The 26167-nt window shown below is 32.1% G+C and overlaps 1 protein-coding gene across 24 annotated transcripts in view; it reads right to left on the bottom strand.

Moving 5' to 3' along the window:
* Positions 1 to 26167, bottom strand: part of DTNA (dystrobrevin alpha) — a 329968-nt gene that overhangs the window by 85616 nt on the left and 218185 nt on the right. For all 24 annotated transcript variants that reach the window (XM_074277657.1, XM_074277844.1, XM_074277767.1 and 21 more), the window contains 5 exons: positions 22247 to 22332; positions 15768 to 15922; positions 10715 to 10820; positions 5135 to 5301; positions 874 to 998 (listed from right to left, as the gene is read on the bottom strand). In XM_074277657.1, coding sequence (XP_074133758.1) covers positions 874 to 998; positions 5135 to 5301; positions 10715 to 10820; positions 15768 to 15922; positions 22247 to 22332 — 639 coding nt within the window. The remainder of the gene's footprint in view (positions 1 to 873; positions 999 to 5134; positions 5302 to 10714; positions 10821 to 15767; positions 15923 to 22246; positions 22333 to 26167) is intronic.

Genomic DNA, 26167 nt, shown 5'->3' with positions numbered 1-26167 from the left:
GGGCAAAAGGTTTCAAGGACATGAGGAGGATTTTAAAGCAAGAAATAGTAAGCCCCTATAGCAGAAATATAGCAGAAAGAATGAGGATCCTTAGCTGACCTACATGATGTCCTCTCATGGGCTCAGTTATGTTGCCAGGGGTATAATAACTTTCAGATTTGATGAGAGCTTAGAGTTATTTATTTTTTGGATGAGGAGTTTCTAATGTAGAAATCCCCTACACTGATATGGTCTTTTAGATTAATTTATACAGTAGTTTGGGAGAGTTGCCTCGGGACACTGAAAAGTTAAATAATTGATTTAGGGTTACACAGTTAGTATATGTCAGCATTAGTACAGATTCAGCTTTTCCTGAATCCTGAATCCTGTCTTCTATCTATTGTGCAATGCTGCTATATTTAACTTCTGACTATTGAGAGAAATGAAAGGAAGTTCAAACTCATGTGAGATTGTGCATCTAGGAGGTAAATAAACAACACCAAAAAACAAACAAACAAATCCATTTTCCTTTTATTATTAGCTGATGTAAATTCTATTAGTGTTTAGCTAGTTTAGTTAGTAAAATATCAAATGGTATAATTTCCTCAACATCAGAAGTCTTCTCTAACATGTCAATTTCTAGAAGCCTGCTGCTGTATTTAAGGCAGTTTAGCCAGCTTCTTATCATTAGTTGATTGTTTGATCAATGGAAAAGCGTAACTTATCTTTGTTGGGAAAAGGGAAATTTCTCTTTGTGGTGGCATTTTTAAAATAGCCTTTCTTTTAAAAATTTTAGATTTGAAATCTGAACTTCAGTACTTTCTTTAAAATTATTACATGCTAGCCAAGAATCCAAGAACACGACCAGCTACTCTGTAGCCTGTATATACTTACACGATATGAGCCAAATTTAATGGTTTTTCAGGCTGATCAGGAAACATGGGATGCAAAGGTTCACGACTGGAAGCACAACTCAGAGACTTGCTTAGTGCATTTGTTAACTTCTTAGCAGGTGACTTCTAGGAGGGACAAGCAAGACACAGATATATAGACAGATAAGAGGAATAATTTTGATATCACACATGAAAAATCCCTCCAAGATGGTCTATTGGGGGTGATGGAAAGAAAGAGATTAAGTTGGGTATGTGGGATGGCTTAGGCCTGGGATGGAATTCCCTCTCCCAATGCAAATTGAGACCTTTTCTACAATTTAGAGTTTTAAAAGGTTACTTGGTCACTGAGAAGATAATTATTTGTCCAGGCTCATGAAAGAGAATAAACCCAGGTCTTTTTGACTCTGAAACCAATTCTCAGCCTACTATATTAGTAACCAATAATCTATCAATATGCAATCAGACACCCTAATTGAATTGTCCTTTTCTGCAAAATGATATTTACTGCTGTACCTCTTGTTTTCTTTTATATATTCACACTGAAACTGAAAATTTCTCTACAAAACCTAGCCTTTTCTTTTTATTTAAAAATCAAAGTAATATATACATTTGCATATCAATCATTCTCCTTTTCCTTTTTAATTTTTTTCCTTTTCCTCCTCCTCATCCTATTGTTGTTGTTCTGCTTCCTGTTCTTTTTCTTTTTCTTGTTCTTGTCCTCCTCCTTCTTGTTTTTGTTTTGTTCTTCTTGTTCTTGTTCTTCCATTCTTTCCTGCTTCTCCTCCCACGCCTCCTATTCCTTCATTTTTTCCTTCTCTTTCTCTTTTCCTTCTCCTCCATTATAACCTTTTACAACCAGGCTACACTAGTAAATAGAGAACAATAATAAAAGTCTTCTACTTACTTAGAAACAAAAGGAGTAAAGGAGGAAATGGTTAAATATTATTGAATACTTTCTGAAACATTAGATAGTGAAAAAAAAGTATATATCATTTAGAACACTAGTATTTTAGCTATATCTTAAAGCAAATTGGTCAAATTCTCATGATGCATAACTTGGATCACATTATTTCTATGATCAAAATGCTTCTATTTCTCTCTGTTACATAGCAAATAAAGTTCAATATTCTTAATTCAGAATTCAGTTGCCTACAATCTCCCTTTCTTGTTCTTTCACATTCTACTTGCCTGTATTATCTTAGGTTTCAACCCAACATGACTTAATGCTTCTTGAACTTCTCTCATCCTTTCCTGTCCCTGTATCTTTGGTCATGTCATACACTTTGACTGAATTGTATCCCTCCCTTTTTCTTCTACTCCCTAATCATCTGGTTCTTTTCTATCATTGAAGCTTAGTTCAGGTGAATCTTCCTCCATAAATCCTTCTCTGACATTTCCAAATGAAAGTAATTTCACATTCCTTGGAAATCTCTTAGCACTTCAAACATCTCATCCACATAAAATTCAATTTTATAAAAAAAGTCATTTTTGTATTACCTAATTTCTCCTTGTAAGCTTCTTTCTTATTGACCATGCTTATTGACCATATAGTTCCTAGTTCAATGACTTAAATATAGAACTCACTTATATATATTTATTTAAAAATACTACATAGAGTTTCCTGGGATGTCCTCTCTAGCACCACTGCCTCTTCCATCATCCAAAACATATAAAAATGTTCTTTAAATCCCAGAGTCCACTAAATCTGGTGTTCTTTTTAGTATAGTTAATATCTTCTCTAAAGACAGTGCTATCTTGCTTGGGGATGGTAGTGGGGGATGAAAGGAGGGATAAAAGAAAAAAAGCAAATAAGCTGTGCAGCAGAGAACCAAAGAACAATTTGCAAGGAAGTAAAGAAAAATGGACATTCACAAATATAATTTCTTCTGCTAATATATATATATATATATATATATATATATATATATATATATAGTTTTTCCTTGATCTAGTAATTTGTTACTTATTTTTAATCCTCAATGATGTTCTGTTTGCCACAAGAATATGTTCTCCTTTGTTTTGTTTTATTTCATTTTGTATTCCTTTTTTATTTTTTCAGATAAATTTTTTTAAAAAAGAAAAAAGTACAGTGCTATCTATTGTTATTTTAGAATCTAAAACAATTCAGAAAAATAAATACTATTCATGGCACTTAGAAATTTTTTTCTAAAATCAATTTTAAATGATAGACAAAATGTGAATATGATTATTGTCAAAAGGGAAATTTCCATATAAATAATAATTTTCCCAATGCAACAAAATCACCATATTATTGAATATATAAAATATGAAAGTAATTATTTATTAAAAAAAGACAACATGCCCAGGCCTAAAACTCTCTCCTTCGACATATATGCCAACTGAAACTCATTTACTTCAAGGCTACATCTTTTATGAAACTTTCTTGGGCCCCCTTGAAGAAATTGATCTTTTTTTTTCTCAAATTTTCTTAGAGTACTTATCCTCTTTTTTGCCCATATATTCTGCCATAGATCATACTTAACTTAGTACATGTTATATGCCTCTGTCATCCTTCAATAGATTTTAGGCTCCTTAAAGGTAGGGGACTTGCATCTCTTTTTATGTTTGATTCTTCTTTGGGTACCTTGTACATAATATGCTTTTAAAAACTTCACAGAGCATTTTGATTTGTACTTTTCTAAGAACTTATACATTATTGGGTTATCTATATTTATATGAATGTATCTTATGGAAATAAGACAATAAACAACAAGAAGTTAAACTCAATTAGGACAAGGATTTTTTTTCTCTTTGCTGATTATTGCTGTTGTTCATATCATAGACCATTTCATGCCAATACTTTCCATGGGGTTTTCTTGGCAAAGATTCATTAGTGGTTTGTCATTTCCTTCTCCGGATGATTAAGGCCAATGAAGTTAAGTGACTTGTCTGAACTCACAATAATAGTGTCTGAAGCCAGATTTGAACCAATTTTTCCTGACTCCAGGCCTAGTGCTCTAACTATTGAGCCACCTAGCTTTCTGATAGTAACTACTTAATAAATATTTGATAAATTTATTTGGATACAAAACTTTTCTTCCCACAGTATCTTATCTACAAAGATTTGGGTGGAGTCTGCATCATTTTTTGGTCTCCCCAAACCAAGCAGAAACATTGAGTGGATGACACAGCTCTGCTGAGACTCCAGAGAATCACTAACATATAAACTTGGGAGCTGGTGAATGGTAAACAATGATTGATCTAAAGTTAAACATTCTCCTGACTTTTTCCCTTCCAATAATTAAGTATATGTAATTTAGACTTTGTATTCTGGATAAGTTTTTAATGGTTTTCTTCTTTTCTTTAGGATCAATTAAGCTATCTCAGTCATCTTAATCTGAACTTAAATTTGTTTAGCTATGCACTGGCTTAGTTGCAAGTGACATAAATTTTTCTCATGTCAGGCATAGTATCGGGAGGAGTTGAAAGAACTGTCTTCCTAAAAAAAGTGATCCACAAAACAATGCTCTAATGGAAGATAGAGACAACTGAGCATCTTCATCATAACTTCTTTTTGAATGTAACTGTTAGGAATGATAAAAAAAAAAAGCAGCAGATAGCAAATTGCTTGAAGGAGAAACTACGATATGCCATTATTCTCACAGACTCACTGTCACTTGTTTCCTGGGACAAGGATATCAAATAAGCAGCTAGATATCCAAGGGAAACTTTGTTTCTTATCATTTTGACTAAGTTGGTTTACTTGACTGTACACTAAAAGATTACTCATATATACATGATAAAACATTCAGAAAAATAAAGGGATTAAAATGAATGCTACCATTCAACCAGTATACCCACATTGTTTTTCTTCATGTTACAATTAAAATTGTAAAGGAAACTATAGTAAACAAGAAAAAAATAAAATAACAATCATTTTATGCAAGTCCAATAAAAATCTAAAACACAATCAAACTTAAACATCCTCAATGTCCTGTGAAAATAAAATTATCCAAGTGTTTCCTGTTGCTCTGTTGGCATCTAGCACAGCATGAAAATGATGGAAATTCACATCTAGATTCCCAGGAGCAAATTTATTCAAGATTTCTCCCAGAAACTCACAGTGAAGTGAGGAAAATATCTCTACTTACCCCCAATGAGGAGGAAGGAGCACACCAAATTTCACCCCCTTAAATAAAAAGTAGGTCTGACCCCCAATGCTTACACCACTCTTGATGCTCCTTCTCATTCTGGGGAGACTCAAAGATTCTACAGTAAACGATGCCTGAACCTTGCCTTACCCATGACGTGTACTCTTTCATTTGATGCTGGTTGCTATGGGAACCACTGGCATGGCCCCTCCAGAAGCAGTACTGACAGAGCTGGTAATTGTGACACTGCTGGCATCGATAGCGAAATCCCATCATGCTCTCACTATGGCAATAGGAACACTCAACAGGGTGGAAGACTGAGGGGAAGATGAATAGAAAGAAAAAAAACCAAAATGAATAATGTTAAAGATAAAACTACTAAAAGGCACTGAATTTTTTCCACTACTAGTCCTAATTTTTAACATTCTATTTGACATTCAGCTTTAGTTGAAAACAGCATGAAATGAATTTCAGAAACTTGCAGTATCCCTTTCATATAGGGTAAGAAGGAAACAGATGGGGGGTATTCTTTTCAAAACAAACAAACAAACAAAATCCTTTGGAATGGCCAATTCCTTTCCCTTTCCATGTCCCACTACAGGAATATAAATGATTCGGGCTAGTTTACTCCCACCAAAGACTGCATTCTTTTTCTCAGAGGTTTGTAGAATTCTTTGAAAATCCCAGAAACATAATTAACAGAAACAATTAAACTCTTAGAGAGTGCAGGGAAATAGCAAATATTTAGATATTGGTGCATAAAGAGGGAGACAAAACATTAGGGAGATATGAGAGAGGTAAAACAAAAAGAAAAGAGAAATGAGAGATATTTGTAATGGACACAAAGCAATGAAGTAGAGGAAACAGAGTAGCAAAAGGAGAGGAAGGACGTTATGAATGGAAAGAGAAGGATAAAAGAAGGGAAGAAGGAAGAGAGTGAAGGAAGAAAGCATAAAGGAAAAAAAGAAAGGAGGGGAATGAAAAGAGATGTTAAGCACTAACTAGTACAATATTCTGCGCTAAATTCTGGGTATATAAATAGAAAAACAAGACAGTTTGCTCTCAAGAAGTTCACATTCTAACAGAGAAGACAGTCAAAGAAGATTCCAACTGCAAACTAGATGGAAAGGCTCTGTGCCTTTCCTTAGAATGTATTGGCAAAAAAAGCATCATTTCTACTGATAACATTATATATTTCTACTGTCACAACCATTAGCTAGTACCACAGATTCCAATGGCAATAAGAAAAAGAGAATAAGAGAAGAGATGAATTAGCATTTTAAAACTGAAACAGTGGTCTATGTTTATTGAAAATCAATATTTTGGATAGGACAATCAATAAGGAGCCATGTGGGTTTTTCCTTTTTAGCTATAACTAGATGGACTCCATGGAAATACTTGAAGTCTTTGAAAACAAATTGAATTGAGCCAAATCAAGAAATTTATCTTGCTTTGGAAACACTAAATATCCATTTCAAATTGTATGGGGTTAAACTGATGGTATTTGGGGTCAATGATTCATTTTAAATCATCAAATATTTCCATGTCATGGGAATATGTTGAATTTAAAAAATGTACAAACATGGCTTTTGCATTTAAGGAAATTACTCTCTAATAGAGTAACCAGGAAAAGAAGCACAAATTATAAAGTGCAAATGACATAACAGCTATTTCCCAATAGATACATGATCAAAGGGTTTGAACAAATAATTCTCAAAAAAATGCAAAGTATTTACAACCATATGATAGAATGATTCAGATCACTAATCAAAGAGAAATGCAAATCAAAACAACTCTAAGGTTTTACCTCACACCTTAAAACTGGTGAAAATGACAAAAATTAGCAATAGTCAATATTGGAGGGATTGTGGAAATGCATTAATGCATTATTGGTGAAGATGTGAAATGGCACAACTATTTTGGAAAGCAATTTGAAATTATGCAAATAAAGTGACCAAAATGTCCACATACTTTGAACCAGAGACTTCATTACTGGTATTTCCCCTTAGAAAGCCATTGATAAAAAGGAAGTTCTCACATATACCAAAATATTTATTGCAGAACTTTTTGATATGACTAAGAATTGGAAACAAAATAGATACCATCATCTGAAGGATGGTACCACAAATTGTGGTACATGAATGTAGTAAAATGTTACTGTGCTATCAGAAATGGATGTGTGTAATGAATGCAGAGAAGTTTGGAAAGATCTACATAAACTGATGGAGAATAATAATAACAGAGTTAAGAAATATTTTTTACAATAACAACAATGCAATGTAAATGAGAAGACATAATACATCAAAAAATCAAAAGAAAAATATAAGAAAATTTATAATTATCAAATGGGACCTGGGGATGCAAGATGTTCATCTGTGTTAGACATAGCACATGTTTTCATATATTTATATGCATTGATCAGTTATAATGATCTTTCTTCTCTCAAAAATTCTTTGTTATATGGGATGGCTTTGTGTTTAGGGAAGGGAATACTTTGGATGACTTTTATGATATAAGAAATAGGACACACCAATAAAACTTACTTTAAAAAGTACAAAAAAAAAAAGAAAATAACAAAACTGTAGAGATGTAAGCAACTACTTTGGTATCCTTCAAGAATATTTGCTCCCTCTATTTTGTGAGGAGTCAGAAACTCCGATCTAGAAAACATTTGCTTACATGTAACAACAGTTAATATACTGGCATTTGGTCTGCCCACAAGGGAAGATACAAAGATAATAGGTGTATAAGGGAATACCTATAATGAATTTTAAAATAAATTTTTTAACCTTAACAGTCTAAATACTGCTATTACCTAAAGAGAAATCTTTTAAAATATCTGTTTAAAAAGTCTTATGTGTTCATTAAGTATGTTTTTAAATATTTGAATTTTCCAACTCCAATCTTTTTCAGAAAAGTCTTTATCAAAAGCCAGTCTATAAATGTTGCAGCTATAAATGTATTGCATTTCTTTTTATGTACATCACAAATCAAAACAAAATGAGAAATGTAAAGATATTATTTTCCAAAAAGATAAAGAAAATTGCTTTTCTTTTTAAGTGAAAACGAACAATTTCAAGGGTTAATGCTTATGTGTACATATACCATATAAGGACTTTTACTGTTTTTTTTTTTTTTTTTTTTTTTACTTTTCCAGGTATAAAGAAGTAAGAAAAAAGAAGTAAGATATCAAATTTCTTTAAGCCTTTAAACTTATTCAATCCATGCACATAATTTGAAAATGTTATGATTAAAAGTAATAGGATAAGTTAGTTCCACCTAAGCAAATAAAGCAGTAAAAAGTCATTCCTTAATAGTTTTATAAGCAATTGTGGTGATTAGATATACTTGTCTAGGGGTGTTCTGGGGCAGCTTATACAGACTTGATGATTATTAAGCATTCAGGATAAGAATTTATACCTTGGAAATCAGAAAATGCTACAAATGATTATTTTGTTGATCTTAAGACCTAAGGAAGTAATAGTGGAAATGTTATTAATGCAGATTAAACTTTAGAAGTATGTCGTGCTTTTTTAAAATACAGTCTGTTGTTAAACATTTACTATGCTTTTGACTGACTGGGAAATTGTGGGTAGATGAGGAAAGTTGTCTGCAATGATTTTTGATACAAAAACTTACCCAAACCATGCATATGACTTGGGAATGTTATTCTTGTTAACAAATGTTCAGGGTGAACTGTTTTTACTTAAGCTTAAAGAAAAATTAGGGTATTAAAAACAGCTAAAGATTAGTGATATATTTAATTATATCCAGGAATATATATTTCTTGAAATCTCTTTTAAATTTCATTCCTAAATATAATTATTAGTGGCTAATGTTAATGCTTAGTTGTTTAAATAAGGCAGTTTTTAAATAAGGAAAGCATAATTGAATGCAAAAGCATGATAATTGCTCTCTTTCAGTTAATCTCACCTGTGGTGGACAAGCTGTTTGAGATATAAAGCCATAGCCAAGCCATGACCATCCACCTAGTGACAACTTACCTTAATGGTGGGCCAAACATTGAGGAAAAAACAGATAGCTTCGTGAGTGCTAGATTTGCAAATTGCATCTCCAAAGTAAGAACACATATTGTGACTTCAACCTATGATCCCACAAGTTTGTCATTTGTGTTCTATAATTATATAATAGCTAACAGATAAATGAATCAGAATTAATATATTTGGCTTTAAAATTTTAATTATTTACTTTCAATTTTTAGGAATAAGAATAATAATGTATCTTTCGTGTGTAACCATATATATTTTGGACAATGATAGGACCCAGAATCACCTAAAGGAAATCAAGCTAAATCACATTTAAGAAGCAATGTGACACTTTCAAGGAATCTAAGCTTTTTGCTGTCACAAAAGTCTATCATCTTTTTAACAGCAATATTCTCTCAGAAATTCTATGTGATGTATAACACAGAACAAGACAATTTCAGAACAATGAAAATATAATGAATCCTAAAGGACAACAGAAAGGCACATCCTGAATATGAGTAGTGTGGGGCATATTGGCAATAATGGCTTTCATGTAAGAAGTACTATAAGACTTACAATTAAGGACAAATTACCATTGGAACCAGTGGAATAGTAAACAAGCAAGAATAAGATTACAGATGATAGGCCAAAATACTGCCTTAGATATATCCATGAGATATTAAAAAAAACCAGGCCACCAGAATGTTGGTTCTCTTTATAGATAATTATTAGAAAGGTATGGAAATAATTCTACTTGCCCAATTCTATTTTTTAAGGAGTAATATTTTTTGTAAATACCCAAATTAACTATAAAGGACATATAATGAAAAATACTATCTATATACAGAGAAAGAACTGATAAGTAAAAGTATGTATAGAATAATTTTGTGTGTGTGTGTGTGTGTGTGTGTGTGTGTGTTTGGTGTATGTGTACAACTGTGTTTAATGATAGCCATCTCTAGGGCAGGGAGAAAGAGAAAATTTACCTAATAATTTTGTTGTATATTTGAAAGGAACAGCAAATTGTGCATAGTAGATTTGCAGTTTCATGTGCAATCATCTTTTTATTGTACTATGTTATGGAAATACTTGTTTAATTCTGAAATTAAAAATAAAAAAGTAATCATGAAAAAAAAGAAAGGTATGGACAAAAATTACAGTGAATAATAGTGCTAATATCCTCACCAATGACATTACAAATTCATCAAAATAATAATAAAAATTAAAGGCTGGAATTGTTTTTTGTCTTTATATCTATGTCTGGCATAATAGCTTGGGTGTAGTGGACATTTAATAAGTATTTGTAAAATTAAATTGAATTGACTTTTGCTTTATGCCTATGAATAAGAAACTGGTATTTAGAGGTTATAGCTGTGTTTTTTTCTTTTGAGATCTTTCTTGGTTCTCAGTCTTGACATGTTTTAGTATCATTGATTATGTCACATTTATCTTATATTTACAATATAAGGAAAGTATTTTATGAGATAAATGTGGAATAATCAATAATATCAAAACATATAACATAGCTATGACCTATATCTAAATACAAATTACTTATTTGTAGCCATGATGCAATAGTCAATTCAATTTAATTTCACAAGCACTTATTAAATACTTACTTCATCAAAAGTATTATGTTAGATATTAGAGATATACCTCCAAGATATATACATTCTACTGACGGAAACATAGACTTTATAGCTTTCTCTGTATAAATCGAACCAACCCCCCTAGTCAATCTTACCATTTTCTACATTTGCCAATCGATGGAGAAGTGGTAACCAGACCAGACACTGAGGTGGGGGATCAGACATGAGTGTGTCCAAGAAAGCATTCAAAGTTACTTTTTTCTGTATCAGAAAGAAACAAAATTAAGAATGAGAGGAAAACTTAATATTATTTATGCCAACTTTAGTTTGACTCAAAAGTAAAAAAAAATGAAAAAAAAGTAGCAATCAACAAACACTTATTAATAATTTACTATGTGCCTACTAAATTCTAAGAATATGAAGAAAAAGTGAAAACTGATCCTGACAACAAGAATCTCCTGGAGGAGAAAAAAGATGCATTTCCAAATGTAATCTTTAAGTATCCTCCCTGCAAATCCCTTTTAAATTCTATGGATCCATAAATCAAATCTAGTACAATCTCATAATCTGATAGATTACAATGAAAAAGCATTAATTAACTGTTTGTAAACAGTAAATGATTGTACTGTACTGTAAACTGTAAACAGTAGATGATTAAGATGGGTTCTGAACAAATGTACTGAGACAAGAGATATAATCACTTACAGCAAGGCTTTATAACCCTTTGTATATCATATAATTCTTAGGCAATCCAAAGAAGTCTATGAATTCCTTCTCAGAAGAACACTTTTAAATGCATGGAATTACAAGGGGAAGCAATTGTATTGAAAGAGGGTAATCACAATATTTAAAAACAAGAGTAGCAGCAACAAGAATCACAAGTTCATGAATTCCAAGATCAGAAGCCTTGATCTTGAAGCTCTGAGTTTTCCCCAGTTTTCCCTATTTCTCTGCTCAATTCAGTCTTCCTTCCCTCTGTTACATTAGGATATTTCTAATGAAAAGCATAAATGTGATCTTTCTAAAAATGGTATTTTCCAATATTACCTAAAATTGAATTTTTTAATAATGTTTGCAATAATCATATTTTCTTCCATATAACCTTATTAAACACTTGCTTTGTCTAGAATACTATGCTAGGGACTGTGAGAGATATAAGATTTAAATTAAATAAACTTCCTGCCTTCATGGTTCTTAGTCTAATTGGGGAGATAATTGGGGAGACCACATATACAAATAACTGCAATTAAAAGATACAAGATGAGAACATAAGAGAGGTGAAAGTAAAGTGTTCTGTGAGATCTGAGAGGGGAGTTCCCATCTGATGCTGAATGCAGGAAGGAAGAGGAAGAGTCCCCAAAGGTGATTTTTTTTTTAGCTTTTTATTTTCAAAATATATACATAGTTTTCAATACTCATCCTTTTAAAACTCTGTGTTTCAAATTTTTTCTCTCTGCCTTCCCCCTACCCTCTCCATGGACAGTAAGTAATCCAATAAATGTTAAATGTGCAATTCTTCTATACATATTTCCATATTTATTATGTTGTATAAGAAAAAATCAGATCAAAAAGGAAAAAAATAGAAAGATAACAAAAGGCAAGCAAACAACAACAAATAGGTAAAAATACTATGTTGTGATACACCCTCAGTCTCCACAGTTCTCTCTCTAGGTGCAGATGGCTTTCTCCAGCATAAGTCCATTGGAATTGGCCTGAATCACGTCATTATTGAAAAGAGGCAAATCCATAAGAAACGATCATCAAATAATCTTGTTGTTGCTGTGTACAATGTTCTTTTGGTTCTACTCCCTTCACTTGGCATCAGTTTATGTAAGTCCCTCCAGGCTTCTCTGAAATCACCCTGCTGATCATTTCATATAGAAAAATAATATTTCATAACATTCATATACCATAATTTATTCAGCCATTCTCAGGGCATCCACTGAGTTTCAAGTTAAAAGTGTTACTTCTTATTTTCGTTATTCAGTTGTGTTTGACTCTTTGTAACTTCATTTGGGGTTTTCTTGGCAAAGATAATGGAGTGTTTTCTATTTCCTTCTCTAGCTCATTTTTACAGATGAGGAAACTGAGACAATTGATTTTATTTTATTTGATTTATATTGCTAGTTCTGCAAGGCTGAGTTTTGCTTATAGTTCAACTCTTATGGCCATACATTTCAACTAGGAAAACTTTACCTTTAATATGGTAAAATGATTATACATGTTGAATCTACATGAGATTCCTTGCTGTCTTGGGGAGGGGGAAGGAAAGAAAGAAGGGAGAAAAGAACTGGAACTCAATCTTACAAAAATGAATGTTGAAAACTATCTTTACATGTAATTTGAAAAAATATTATTAAGTGAAAAAATAACCTGTGCATATTTTTCATAGTTTTCCAAAAAGTAAGCATCTTTTAGATTCATGGCTATAGCCACCATCTGCAGGGGATCTTTGATCTCAGTTATATAAAATCTGCCATTGCTTAAATTTTCTTCTACCTCTATTTTTCAGGAAGTAATGAGAGAAGTTGCCATGATTTTAATGTTTTGGATGTTAAACTTCAAGCCAGCTTTTGCTGGCTTTCAATCTCTTCTCTTGCATTCTCAACAAAAGCCCTTTTAATTTCTCTTCACTTTCTATCATCAGAGTGGTATCATCTGCCTATCTGATGTAGTTGATATTTCTCAAGGCAAGCTCAATTTTAAGTTTTGATTCATCCATCTTGGCATATCATGTGAGATACTCTACATATAAGTTAAATAAATGTGATAACCTTGTCTTAACCCTTTTCCAATCTTCTGTCAATTAATTCTTCCATGTCTGATTCTAATTGTTACTTTTTGACTGATATACAGGTTCTTCAGGACACAAGTAAGATGATCTGGTACTCCCATCTTTTTCAGGGATTGCCCAGTTTATTGTGATGCACACACTCAAAGGCTTTAGTGTAGTCAATGAAGCAAGTACATATTTTCCTGGACCTTCCTTGATTTCTTCATAATCTAGCAAACTTTGGCAATTTGGTTTCTAGTTCCTCTACCTCTTCAAAAACAAGCCTGTTTTTCCGATAATTCTTGGCTCACATATTGTTGAAGTCCAGCTTGTGGAATCTTAAGTATAATCATGCTGGTACATGAAATAAATGCAATTGTTTGATAATTTGACCATTCCTTGGCATTGCTCTTCATAGGAATTGGGACATTAAAATCGATCTTTTCCAATCCAGTGACTACTGTTGTGTCTTACAAATTTGCTGATATATTGAGTGTAACACTTTAATAGTATCATCTTTTAGGGTTTTAAATAGATCAGCTAGAATTCTGTCATCTTCACTAGCTTTATTGTTAGCATCCTTCCTAAATAAGGCTTACTTGACTTCATTTTCCAGGATGTCATGGTTACAGGTGAAGTTAAAATCTTTCTTGTACCGTTTTTCTGTGTATTCCTGCCACCTTTTTTCAATATCTTATATTTCTGTTAAATCATTACCATTTAATCTTTTATTATGATGATTTTTGTATGAAACTTTCCCTTGACATAAGGGATTAAGCAATAGATGTGAACCAAAAAGTCTCGTCACCTGAACTCTTGAGTCCAACTGACTGCTCATAGCAAGGCACTGTGGATTGTTTTATTTAAATAATATTTTGACATATTTTATTATTTGGGGAAAAGGTGACTCTTTATTATTAGTTTAAAAAAACTTTTTACAATTGGCAATACATAGTATTTCAGCTATATAATGGATTTTTAATAGTTTTTTTAATGGATTCTCATAAAAACCTCCCTAGGTAGGTGAAGCAAATAAAGAAGAACAAAATCCAAATAATCCAACCCCAAACACATACTAGCTGTGTGATCCTGGACAACTCATTTAATTTTTTCTTACCTCATTTTTCTCCTCAGTAAAACTAGGATGACATGAATAGCACCTATCTCCCAGAGTTGCCATGAGGATAAAATAAGACACTATTTATATAATGCTTCAAAAACTTTAAATGTAAATGCTAGCTATTTATGATATTGTTTATATAAGAAAGTGTGTTTTTAGTTCTAAATATCAAAATTCTTAACAAACTTTTATAAATATAAATTCAAGTGCCAAATTCTAGCTACTATAATTTTGATTATTATTTATATAACCTAATAGTCAATTCAAGGATGGAATTTTGATATCTCATATGACTTAAATGGACACATTATTAATTTTAATGGATGGTTTAAAATGAACGTAAGATTATGGAGGAAAAAGAATGAATATAATTTAGAATTTGAACATACAATGAAAAATGCTATTCACAAATGAGAAACTGAAAAATACTAAACCATGGTAGATTTGGGAACAGAACCACCTTATAGTTTCTGTGACTCATTTATTTTTTATTTCCCTTGAATAAATATGTTTTATTTTTCTATTTCTTTATAAGTCTCCCTGGTATCTCTCCACTTGTTATTGGTGTACTTTAACATGGTAATTGTAGATCTACAAAAGTACAAATAACAGCTGTCACTGATTTAAAGCTTTGTAGATACTAACTCATTTAATACTCACAGCAACCCTGTGGGTGGTGGTAGAGGATAAGTCATGTAAAAATATTATTCCCTACTTACAAATAATTCAAAGGAGATTCTGAAAGGTTGTTACTTTCCCAAGGCTACATACAATGTTATTGCCAGGACCTGATCTTGACCTTCATTCTAGTTCTAATACTCATAGGGTAAAAGAACCAAAGAATCAAAGAATAAATATTAGAAGAGACCTTGGAAGCAGAGCTTTACAATAAATCTGTAAGACAGATATCTCAGCTTTTCCTTTCATAAGCATTTTATGGATGTGGAAACTGAGGCTTAGTAAGATTATTTCTCCCTGATCACATATCTAATAAATTTAGTAAATTAGAAAAGAGATATGAATCTAGAATCAAGTCTTTCTGATGCTGTGAGGCATTCTTTTTATTGCACAACACTACCCCTATCAAGAAGCTAGTAAGAAGATAGGAGTCTTTCATGTATCTTGTTCTTTACACCCGGGGATACCCGTTTTTTACTGTTATTCTGGAGGTTGATATTCACAGCAGAAGCTGGTTGCAACTCACCACAGTTTAATAAGATGAAAAAAATTTGAATGATTGTGTGTTTTGAGGTAACATTTAGGATGATAACTTCTACCATGCAGCATGCTCTTCCCTTGATTACACTGTTCTTACCTGCTGGGAGAAACAGGATCGGGCAGACTGTTCTGTATAACCGAATGAGGGACCTTCAAACACCGCAGTAGGAAGTTTGAGGACTTCCCGTAGAAATAGGTCATATCGCCCATATACCATTACGCCACTGGAGTCAGAAATCATTGAGAAAATATCTAATGGAAATAAGAGAAAAATACTTAATTTACATATAGAGAATCTCTCTAATTCAATCACATCTAAGTAGAATAATAAGGGATATGACTAAATAAAATATGCTTTGGAAAAATAGGAAAAGATAGTTGATTTAATATTTAAGTATTCCTTTTCCTTAGCAACTTTTTTTTTTAAAGTTGGTAATTGATTCCTAACACAAGAATAGAGATCATTCAAATGAAATGTCTAATTTGAAAACTAGCACTTTACACCACTTTTTTGCCTTGATGTCATATAAATGTAGATACATGACATTATCTCATTTGAAATATTTCAGTAGATTCACTGAAAAATATTTATATATGTTTACTATGAAGCTGTATTTTCTGTGCTTTTAAGACATCTGGAAAAGCAAATAAAGGGCAGAGATAAAAGGGAATTAAAGCACTTGATAAACAGATAGATGTGGCAAAAACTCTATGAAGATCTACATGTCACATGTACACACAGTCTACTAGTGTGTATAAGGAAAGGATTCTTTAGGCCTTTAATTATAAGAGGAAAAGTAGTATAGCAATTGGTCACTGAGCTGGAATCAGGAGTTGTAGGTTTTATTCTCATCAATACCACTGGTTTTTATTGTAACCAGAGGTTACTGATTTAACTTTTGTGTCTCAGTTTCTAAAGCTGTGTAATTAATGTAGATTAATGAGATAATATTGAAATGTTCTTCAAAATTGAACCAGTAAAATGTTGCCCTGAAAATGAATGACTTTTTCCCCTTGTATTCCATTTATTTTTGCCACAACTCTATAGCAGCTCAGCAGAAGAGGATTGCTTTTGGGAGCATATGAATATACCACAACCTTTGCACAATTCATATATATATAATATATATCATAAATATACATAAAATATAAAATATAGATATAATATAAATGACAGCTTATTAATAGCCAAACATTCTTATAAAGTGAAGATTTTGATAATACATATCAGGGCATAAGATTGACATTTGTTATATATGGACTTTTGTTCTACATATCGGTCATAAAGGAAGAGCACAATATTTGACACATATGGCATTCAAATCTTTGTATGAAGTAGTTCTAAGAATGGAATTTGGATATAGTTGCAAATGGTCAAAAATGCTATTTAATTTGTAAAACTGACCTTTTGGCACCTATATTTTTAATCAATGACACTTCTCTTATTTATCCCCATCTGTTTCCAGATCACTTAGATGAGTCTGCCAGTAGTATGCGCTAATATAGATGCCTATGCAATCCAATGGAAAAGTTTAGGTAATATCTACTAAATGTCTCAATGCAGTCCCTAATTGCATTTGCTTATATTAACTATTTTTCTTTTCTGATTTCTGGGCTAATTTTTAGTTTTGAAAATTGGTTAGGTTTTGGGGCTATACTCATAAAGAAACTGGGCACTCTTGATTAGGCTAAATATAGAAAAGTATATTCACTCCGATCAATATAATAAACGAACCATGAACCCAGAACACTGGTAGTAAATTATGCTACCCATTTCTTGACATAAAGGTGATAAGTTCAATATATAGAATAAAATGTACATAGATATTGATATGGTGGATATGGAGAAGGTAGAAATTGCTTGACTGTATATTTGTTACAAGGGATATATTATTCTTTTAAAATAGCAATGTAGGAGGGAAAATAAATGAATGTTTGTTATTTAAAAATAAAACAAAATTGAAAATGAATTTTTAAAATCTCAGAATTATCTTAACTCACGAGTTAATATTTGCTATGTTGGTAAACTCAACCAAGCAACATAAAAGCAAGGATTTATAGGGAAAGGGATATTGTCAATGGCAATTCTCTATATAATTCAAATAAGACTGAAAAATGAGGTTTTTTTTTAAAAGCTCTTAAAATGTCATCTAAATGATTTATGTTGGAGGGGATGTGAGAAAACTGGGACACTAATGTATTGCTGGTGAAATTGTGAGATGATCCAACCATTTTGGAGAGCAATTTGGAACTATGCACAGAGAGTTATAAAACTACTTGGTCTGTATCCCAAAGAGATCATAAAAGAGGAGAAAGAACCCACAGGTGTAAAAATGTTTGGAGCAGCTCTTTTTATAGTGGTAAGAAATTGGAAATTGAGTGGATGCCCATCAGTTGGATAATGACTGAATAGTTATGATATATGAGTGCAATGGAATATTACTGTTCTATAAGAATTGATGAGCAGGCTGATTTTAGAAAAACCTGGAAAGACTTTTATGAACTCTTGCTAAGTGAAGAGAGCAGAACTAGAAGAACATTATACATACTAACAGGAAGATTATGTGATGATCAACTGTGATGGACGTGGCTCTTCCCAGCAATGTGGTAATTCAACCACAATTCCAATAGACTTGGGATGGGAAATGCCTCCACATCCAGAGAGAGAACTATGGAGACTGAATGTGGATTGAAACATAATATTTTCACTTTTTTTGATCATTTGTTTGTTTTTTTCTTTCTCATGTTTTTTCCCCTTTGATCTGATTTTTCTTGCACAACTTGGCAAATATGGAAATATGTTTAAAATTGTACATGTTTAACGTTATCAGATTGTTTGCTGTCTTAGGAACAGAGAAAAATTTTGAGCACAAAATCTAACAAAAATGCATATTGAAAATTGTCTTTATATACATTTGGAAAAATAAAAATACTATTAAGATCATCTGAATAATTATTATCTCCCCTATATTTTTATTCTTGATCATATTCAGTTTGGTATGTCTGTAAATTTTAGAAGTTTTCTTTCCCCTCAGCAGACTTTTTCATAATAAGTAAACTACTGGCTACATAGAAATGTTTAATTTAATAATTCTTCTAGAAATGTCCAAAATGAAAATATTGGAAAATAAGAAGAAATGAAATTTTATTTTCTCAGTCATTTTGCCAAAGGTCAATTGCCTTTTTGAAACTTCTAAATGAGCAACATTACTACTGATATGTGTAATAATGTATAAAATAAAAAGTAAACTAAGTAATAAGGGTTGAGATTATTAGAGCTGCCAGTGGAGTGAAACAAGGGATAGAGAGAAAAAAAAAAGATAGTAATGACTATGTAACTTGATCCTCCTCTTAAACAACTTTATTAGAAATGAACAGATGACTCTTGTTTCTTGAATCAGAACTGTTCTGAGGCTACCCTTACACAGTAGGAAGTTGGAACCTACACATTTGAAGGAGGGGATTGTGACAGACTACTACTATATTTTGTCATACTGCTAGGGATAAATAATCTGATATGTGAGCTTTATTCATTCTCTGGTCTTGACATCAGTCAGGACAGTTACTCAATTTGGTGACTAGATGGCACTCACATCATTTACTTCATTCTTTCTGTCAAAGAACAGTGACTCTAATTGGTCACTAGATGATATCCTGATGTTTTCACTGAGTTGTTGCCTTTCTAAAGCAAGTGAGTTGCTATCTTTTGGGCTTCTTTGGCAAGGACTAAAAAAGGTGTTAATAGTTGGATCACTAATTTTTTAATCACACTAAATTCTTTGTTAACTGTTCTTATTCAGGTAGCAGCCCTAGTATAATAAAAAGAGCAGTGGATCTGGAGTCAAAGGGCATGGATTCAAATCTTGTCTATTATTTAATTGTTGTGTGACCTTTCTGTGGCCTCAGTTTTGTCATTTGTAAAATGAAGTGGATTAGTTGACTTTTAAAGGCTATTTTAGGTATAAATCTAGCATCCTATGAATCATATTTCATCATGAACCAAGGCAAACATTGACAATCATCTGGTTTAGAGCAAATTTTTTTTCAAAATATAAATTATGCTCATTCATAAATTTCACTAAAAAGAGTTTAGATATTCTCTAACATATATGATATATACAAATAGAATAAAGGATTACTTATACTGAAGTATAAGTTTTGGGGAGAAGCCGTATACTTAAAGCTTCCTACTCTGACTATTATTTTTTTATTTTATTTTATTTTTAGCAATTTTATTTCATTCTCTCCTCCAGATTTAATAGTGTTTTATTTTTCCAAATACATGTAAAGATAGTTTTCAACGTTCATTTTTATAAGGCTTTGTGTTCCAAAATTTTCTCCCTCCCTCCCTTAACCTTCTTCCTCACGATAGCAAACAATCTGATATAGGTTAAGTAAGTGCAATTCTTTTAAACATATCTCCATATTTGTCATGTTGTGCAAGAAAAAAATCATCCTTTGACTATTCTTAACACATTTAAATTTATTTTGCCAAGACTTGACCTAAAGGAAATTCTTCTAGATTAATAGTGAGGCGTTTCCTTAAATAACTAGCAGCCAGAGCTATAAATGGCCATTTTTGTACCCTGGGGAAATATCACAAAAATGTATCAGGGACAAGTGGTAATATATATGTCCTGAAATGATGACCTTATAGGGCAGAGATATCAAGAGGTCATTTCTTGGAAAACTACACCAGAAAGGCAGGGTAGCAAGAAACTTGGCTAGGGTGCAACTGTCAGGGGATAAGGAATAGTGTTATCTCATAATTTCCCATTTTGATAAATTATCCTTATTATCTCCCAAGTTGAGTTGTTCAACTACTTTAGGCTATATCAAAGGACTGAAAATACAGGATATACCTTCTAAATTTCAGTCCTAGTCATCCCATCTTAATTATAGCTATAACAACTAATGCTGCCATTTGAACTTATTTGGAATTGTACTAGAGTACTTTCCTCAGTTTCTCTAATCTAACTCGAAATCAAAACTGAACATCCTAAGAGGATATAAGGGCTTTTCTGTAGTTCATGAATTTACACTGGTTCCTAAATAGGAAAAAAAAAAGTGAGCCATTTTGGATATGTAGGTATCCTGGGCTCTCATAATGCTTTTGAGCTTAACATCTCTGTTTTTCCCTTCCAATAATTTTTGCTGGACCAATGAGAAAGCTGGGAGCAGGCCCTGATTATTCTCCATTTGAGCAAATAACAGGAAAATTTGAAGCATTTCCCAAATTGTTTTTCTTCTGTTTTATGCCTCTTTTCCCTCTAAGTCATTTTATCAACCCACAATAGACTAATGCCTGAAACTGATGAACAAGCAACTGAGATTGAAGTACAAAGGTGTCTTTTTAAATATATATATATATATATATATATATATATATATATATATATATATATATATATATTATATGTATACATATATATTTTATATATACATACATATACACATTTTATGAATTGATACTAATAATGGTTTACTTCATGGAAACCAAGGGATGAGAGTGACATTAAATATATTTGGAGATAGGAGGTTTCAATAGCCCATTTTCTTTTCAATCTTTTGTCCATTTCAGCTTATTTTTCACCTTGCAAATGCAGACTTCAGGCTCCTAGGAATTAGGAAGTTATTACAAGGGGTTCATGAATCCATATGAATATGACATATGATCTTTTAATTTTATTTAGCTTCAACAATAATTCAGTGCAATTCAGCATGATAAATAAAGATACCTTCTGTCAACTGAATATGTCTGGCACATATATGTTTAACTTGCCTTTGGAATGTTACATATGCATTAGTATTTTATGTATAGATGCCTTTATGATTAATAAAATGAAAATTTGTTATTTAATTTATACTAGCTTTTATCATCATGCATGTTTATTACCAATAAATACTAAAAATACAACTATCATGTGTTTCTTATGTTAAAAAAGGAGGCTTTATATCATTATTTCTGGAGTGGGGAATTAATGGTCCAAATAATTTCTGTGCCCATGTCTTTGAAAAAGTTCTACCTATTTGGTTTCCATTAAATATGAGGTAATGAAATTGAGCAATATAGTTGGGTTATTTCTATTGCTTATTTACTGAAATTTCAGGAAGATAATTTTTATATCATAGTAGGGCTTTATGGTTTGGCCTTCAGGTTTTTATCATTGTAAGCAAAAGGATATATCATAATTCAGATAATTTCAAACAAGTCAATAAATTTGAAGACATACATGTTTAATATTAAAAGCAGTATCTCTCATTTGAATTTAACTAAAAGCAAACAATAACAATAAATCTAGTTGAACATTTATGTTTTCATATAATTATTTACTTTGAACAGTTTCAAAGACCAGCATCTAAAAACTTAGAAAGGGTGAATTTTCTACTACTTTAGGGGAAAAGCAAGCATTTAAGAAAATATAAATTATAAATTCTTAAAAACAACAACTTTGATTGGATTAGAAAGAATTGTGATGGGATAAAGTTAGGCTGTTATAGGAAAGAGAAAGAGGAAAGACTTATGAAGAGATTTATACCTTGGTTAGGAAAAGAGGTATACAAGAAATGACTTACATCTTAATTTGTCCATGATCTTTCCTCCACATAGGGTGGCTAAGGCCATTTTGACAGCAAATACTGAAATTTTACCATGGCCTTCCCTATTAAATAACAATTAAAAAAAGATGTTATTTGAAGCAATTTCAGTAGTTTAAGTCTTAATACATTCAATTCCACAGAATTAAAAAGACCTAGTCTCCAGTAAACAATATAAGAACACCCATCATACATTCTAAGAGGATATATTTTTGTGAAAATTGTATATGCAATTTAATGCATATTTCCATGAGCTAATTCACTATTTCCATTGTGAAGAAAGAGAATGATCTTTTGGAGTCTTTATAACACATGTTTGCTTAGAATATTAGATGAGCACTTTATACAGAATGAACTGAAATAATATAACAGATTTAAACTTTTGTATATCCCAATACTATACTCTCTGTTACTTTTTATTTAGAAAGTTTCAGATGTATCCTTCCATTCTGACAATGCCTCACTTTTGAAAATGAAGAAATTCTGGGCTCATCTCTTTCCCCTCAAATATTCTTTTTCTAACCATTTTTCCCCTCCATAAAGTAGCCATTGTTACTGTAAAATATTTTTCTGTCAAAATATTTCTTCTAAAGAAGAAACAATAAATGCTATATTTTATCCTTCACCTTCTACCCAAATAAAACACACAAATACTCTTGTACCAATCTCTATGAATTCAGGCAATTAGTCTATTTTGTCCTTCACAAAACCTTCTATTATAGAACTCTCACAACTTTAAAAAAATTAATATTTGGATCTAATGATTCTCTAACCCCTGGATCAACTGTTTATCCTCATATTCTAGTAAGCAAAAAGCCCCATCACACTAAGGGATTCACTTCTCTCCTAGTGGCCCTATTAGGAGTCATTGAAAGAATTATTTAAGGAAGAAAAATGATTGAAATATCTGCTTTATACATTAATTTATTTGTAACATATACATATATATATTTATGACAGGCTAGTATATTGGATAGAGAGCTGGCATCAGAGTAATGACAATTGGGGTTCAAGTCTTATTTCTCATTTATTCTGGTTACCCTGTGACCCTGGGTAAGTTAAATTGACCTCTTGGTGTCCCAAGCAACTTTAAAAATTGCAGAACTGGTACTAATCTGCATTAATAGAGAGAATTTCTTTTTCAGAATTTCTCTATAACTGTTTTCATCTCATTCATCATTTTTATGAACTAAAATTTCTGAAACAGTACCCTTTAACCTGAGTTTCCTTATTTGCAAAATGAGGTTAGACTCAATGACCTTTAAGATTACTTCCAGTTTATGGAAATTAGTATGGCAGAAATTAGATATGGATCCACACTTAACACCATATACCAAGATAAGATCAAAATGGGTCCATGATTTAGGCATAAAGAATGAGATAATAAATAGATTAGAGGGACAGAGAATAGTCTATCTCTCAGACCTGTGGAGGAGGAAGGAATTTATGACCAGAGGAGAACTAGAGATCATTATTGATCACAAAATAGAAGATTTTGATTACATCAAACTAAAAAGTTTCTGTACAAACAATATTAATGCAAACAAGATTAGAAGGGAAGTAACAAATTGGGGAAATATTTTTAAAGTTAAAGGTTCTGACAAAGGTCTCATTTCCAAAATATATAGAGAACTGACCCTAATTTATAAGAAATCAAACCATTCTCCAATTGATAAATGGTCAAAGGATATGAACAGACAATTCTCAGATGATGAAATTGAAACTATATCCACTCATATGAAAGAGTGTTCCAAATCACTACTGATCAGAGAAATGCAAATTAAGACAATTCTGAGATACCACTACACACCTGTCAGATTGGCTAAGATGGCAGGAACAAATAATGATGAATGTTGGAAAGAATGTGGGAAAACTGGGGCACTGATACATTGTTGGTGAAGTTGTGAAAGAATCCAGCCATTCTGGAGAGCAATTTGGAACTATGCCCAAAAAGTTATCAAACTGTGCATACCCTTTGACCCAGCATTGCTGTTATTGGGCTTATATCCCAAAGAAATACTAAAGAGCGGAAAGGGACCTGTATGTGCCAAAATGTTTGTGGCAGCTCTTTTTGTAGTGGCTAGAAACTGGAAAATGAATGGATGTCCATCAATTGGAGAATGGTTGAGTAAATTATTGTATATGAAGGTTATGGAATATTATTGCTCTGTAAGAAATGACCAGCAGGAGGAATACAGAGAGGCTTGGAGAGACTTACATCAACTGATGCTGAGTGAAATGAATAGAACCAGAAGATCTCTGTACACTTCAATGTTGTATGAAGATGTATTCTGATGGAAGTGGATATCTTCAACATAAAGAAGATCCAACTCACTTCCAGCTGATCAATGATGGACAGAAATAACTACACCCAGAGAAGGAACACTGGGAAGTGAATGTAAATTGTTAGCACTACTGTCTATCTACCCAGGTTACTTATACCTTTGGAATCTAATACTTAATGTGCAACAAGAAAATGGTATTTACACACATATATTGTATCTGGGTTATATTGTAACATATGTAAAATGTATGTGATTGCCTGTCATTGGGGGGAGGGCGTGGAGGGAGGGGGGATAATTTGGAAAAATAAATACAATGGATAATATTATAAAAAAATTACTCATGCATATATACTGTGGAAAAATTCTTTAAAAAAAAGATTACTTCCAGTTTAGAAACCTTAAAACTCATATTTGTCAATCAGTTAACAAGCATTTATTAAGTCCTCACTATGTGTCAGGCAGTGAAGTTAGTATTAGGAATAGAAGCAGAAAGAGAAGTAATAAAAATAAAAGTAGAAGCAGGAAAAAAGGAGCTTATATTCTAAAGAGAAAGACCATACATTAAAGTAACTAAAAAGGGAGAGGTTGGGGGGAAATTTTGGTAGAGAAAGTCAGCAATGCAGTTTCAACCTCAGAAGGTTGAAGACTTCTTTAGCCAGGACCTCTTCCTTAAATTAGAATTTCTGGGAGGAACCAGTCAATCAGAAAGAAAGGTCTCAATGTGAGAAGTAGTCAGGGAGGTGGTGGTGAAGTGAACTTGCATAATAAAAGATGTTTCTGTTACTTGGTAGGGAAAATCTTATAAAGATCAATTAGCAGTTCAGCCTGGAGAGGGATAATTTGTATTGCTCTTCATAGTTTTTTCTAAACAACTCTCCCTATAACAGCAGATGATTCAAGTAAATTATTATTATTTCATTTTACAGATGAGAAAATTGTGGATCAGAGAGAATAAGTATCCACTGATCTTAAGCCCAGGAGTAAACAGTAAGTGTTGGAGCTCCAAAATGAAACCAAGTCAAATAATTCCAAATTCTGTGTTCTTTCTACTACACCATACTATCTTCAATGAAATAACAATTAAAAATTAAATTAAAAAATTAAAAATAAGTGGTACTGACTTCCTTATAAATTCAGATCTATGCTTCTTTAATTCCACCTATGTATGAAAAGACTTGATAAACTTAGTCAACTTTTTTGCTGTTGTTGGTGGCCACTCTTGTTGTCTGACTTTTTGTGACACTAGTGTTTTCTTGGCAAAGATAAAGGAGTAGTTTATCTTTTCCTTGTCTAGCTAATTTTAAGATGAGAAACTGAAGCAAACAGAATTAAGTGACTTGCACAGGTACTAAATGACTGAGGTCAGATTTGAACTCAGGAAGATGAGGCCCCACACTCTATCCATTGTATCACCTAGTTCTTAAGGAAAGGGAAATGTAACAAAATATGGACACACTAAATGAGAAATTTTTTTTTAAAACCCAATAGTCTGCAAAAGAACCTGTTCAAACCATTTTATTGGGAGGAAATGTATCTAAGCTCATACTTACTGGAAAAGGAAATAGCAAACCATTCCAGTATCTTTGCCAAGAATATCCAAATGTGGTCACAGAGA

The sequence above is a fragment of the Sminthopsis crassicaudata genome, chromosome 1 (genome assembly GCF_048593235.1).
Source record: "Sminthopsis crassicaudata isolate SCR6 chromosome 1, ASM4859323v1, whole genome shotgun sequence".
Taxonomy (NCBI): domain Eukaryota; kingdom Metazoa; phylum Chordata; class Mammalia; order Dasyuromorphia; family Dasyuridae; genus Sminthopsis; species Sminthopsis crassicaudata.
The sequence above is the reverse complement of the archived record's forward strand: the minus strand, read 5'-3'. Positions and strand labels throughout refer to the sequence as shown.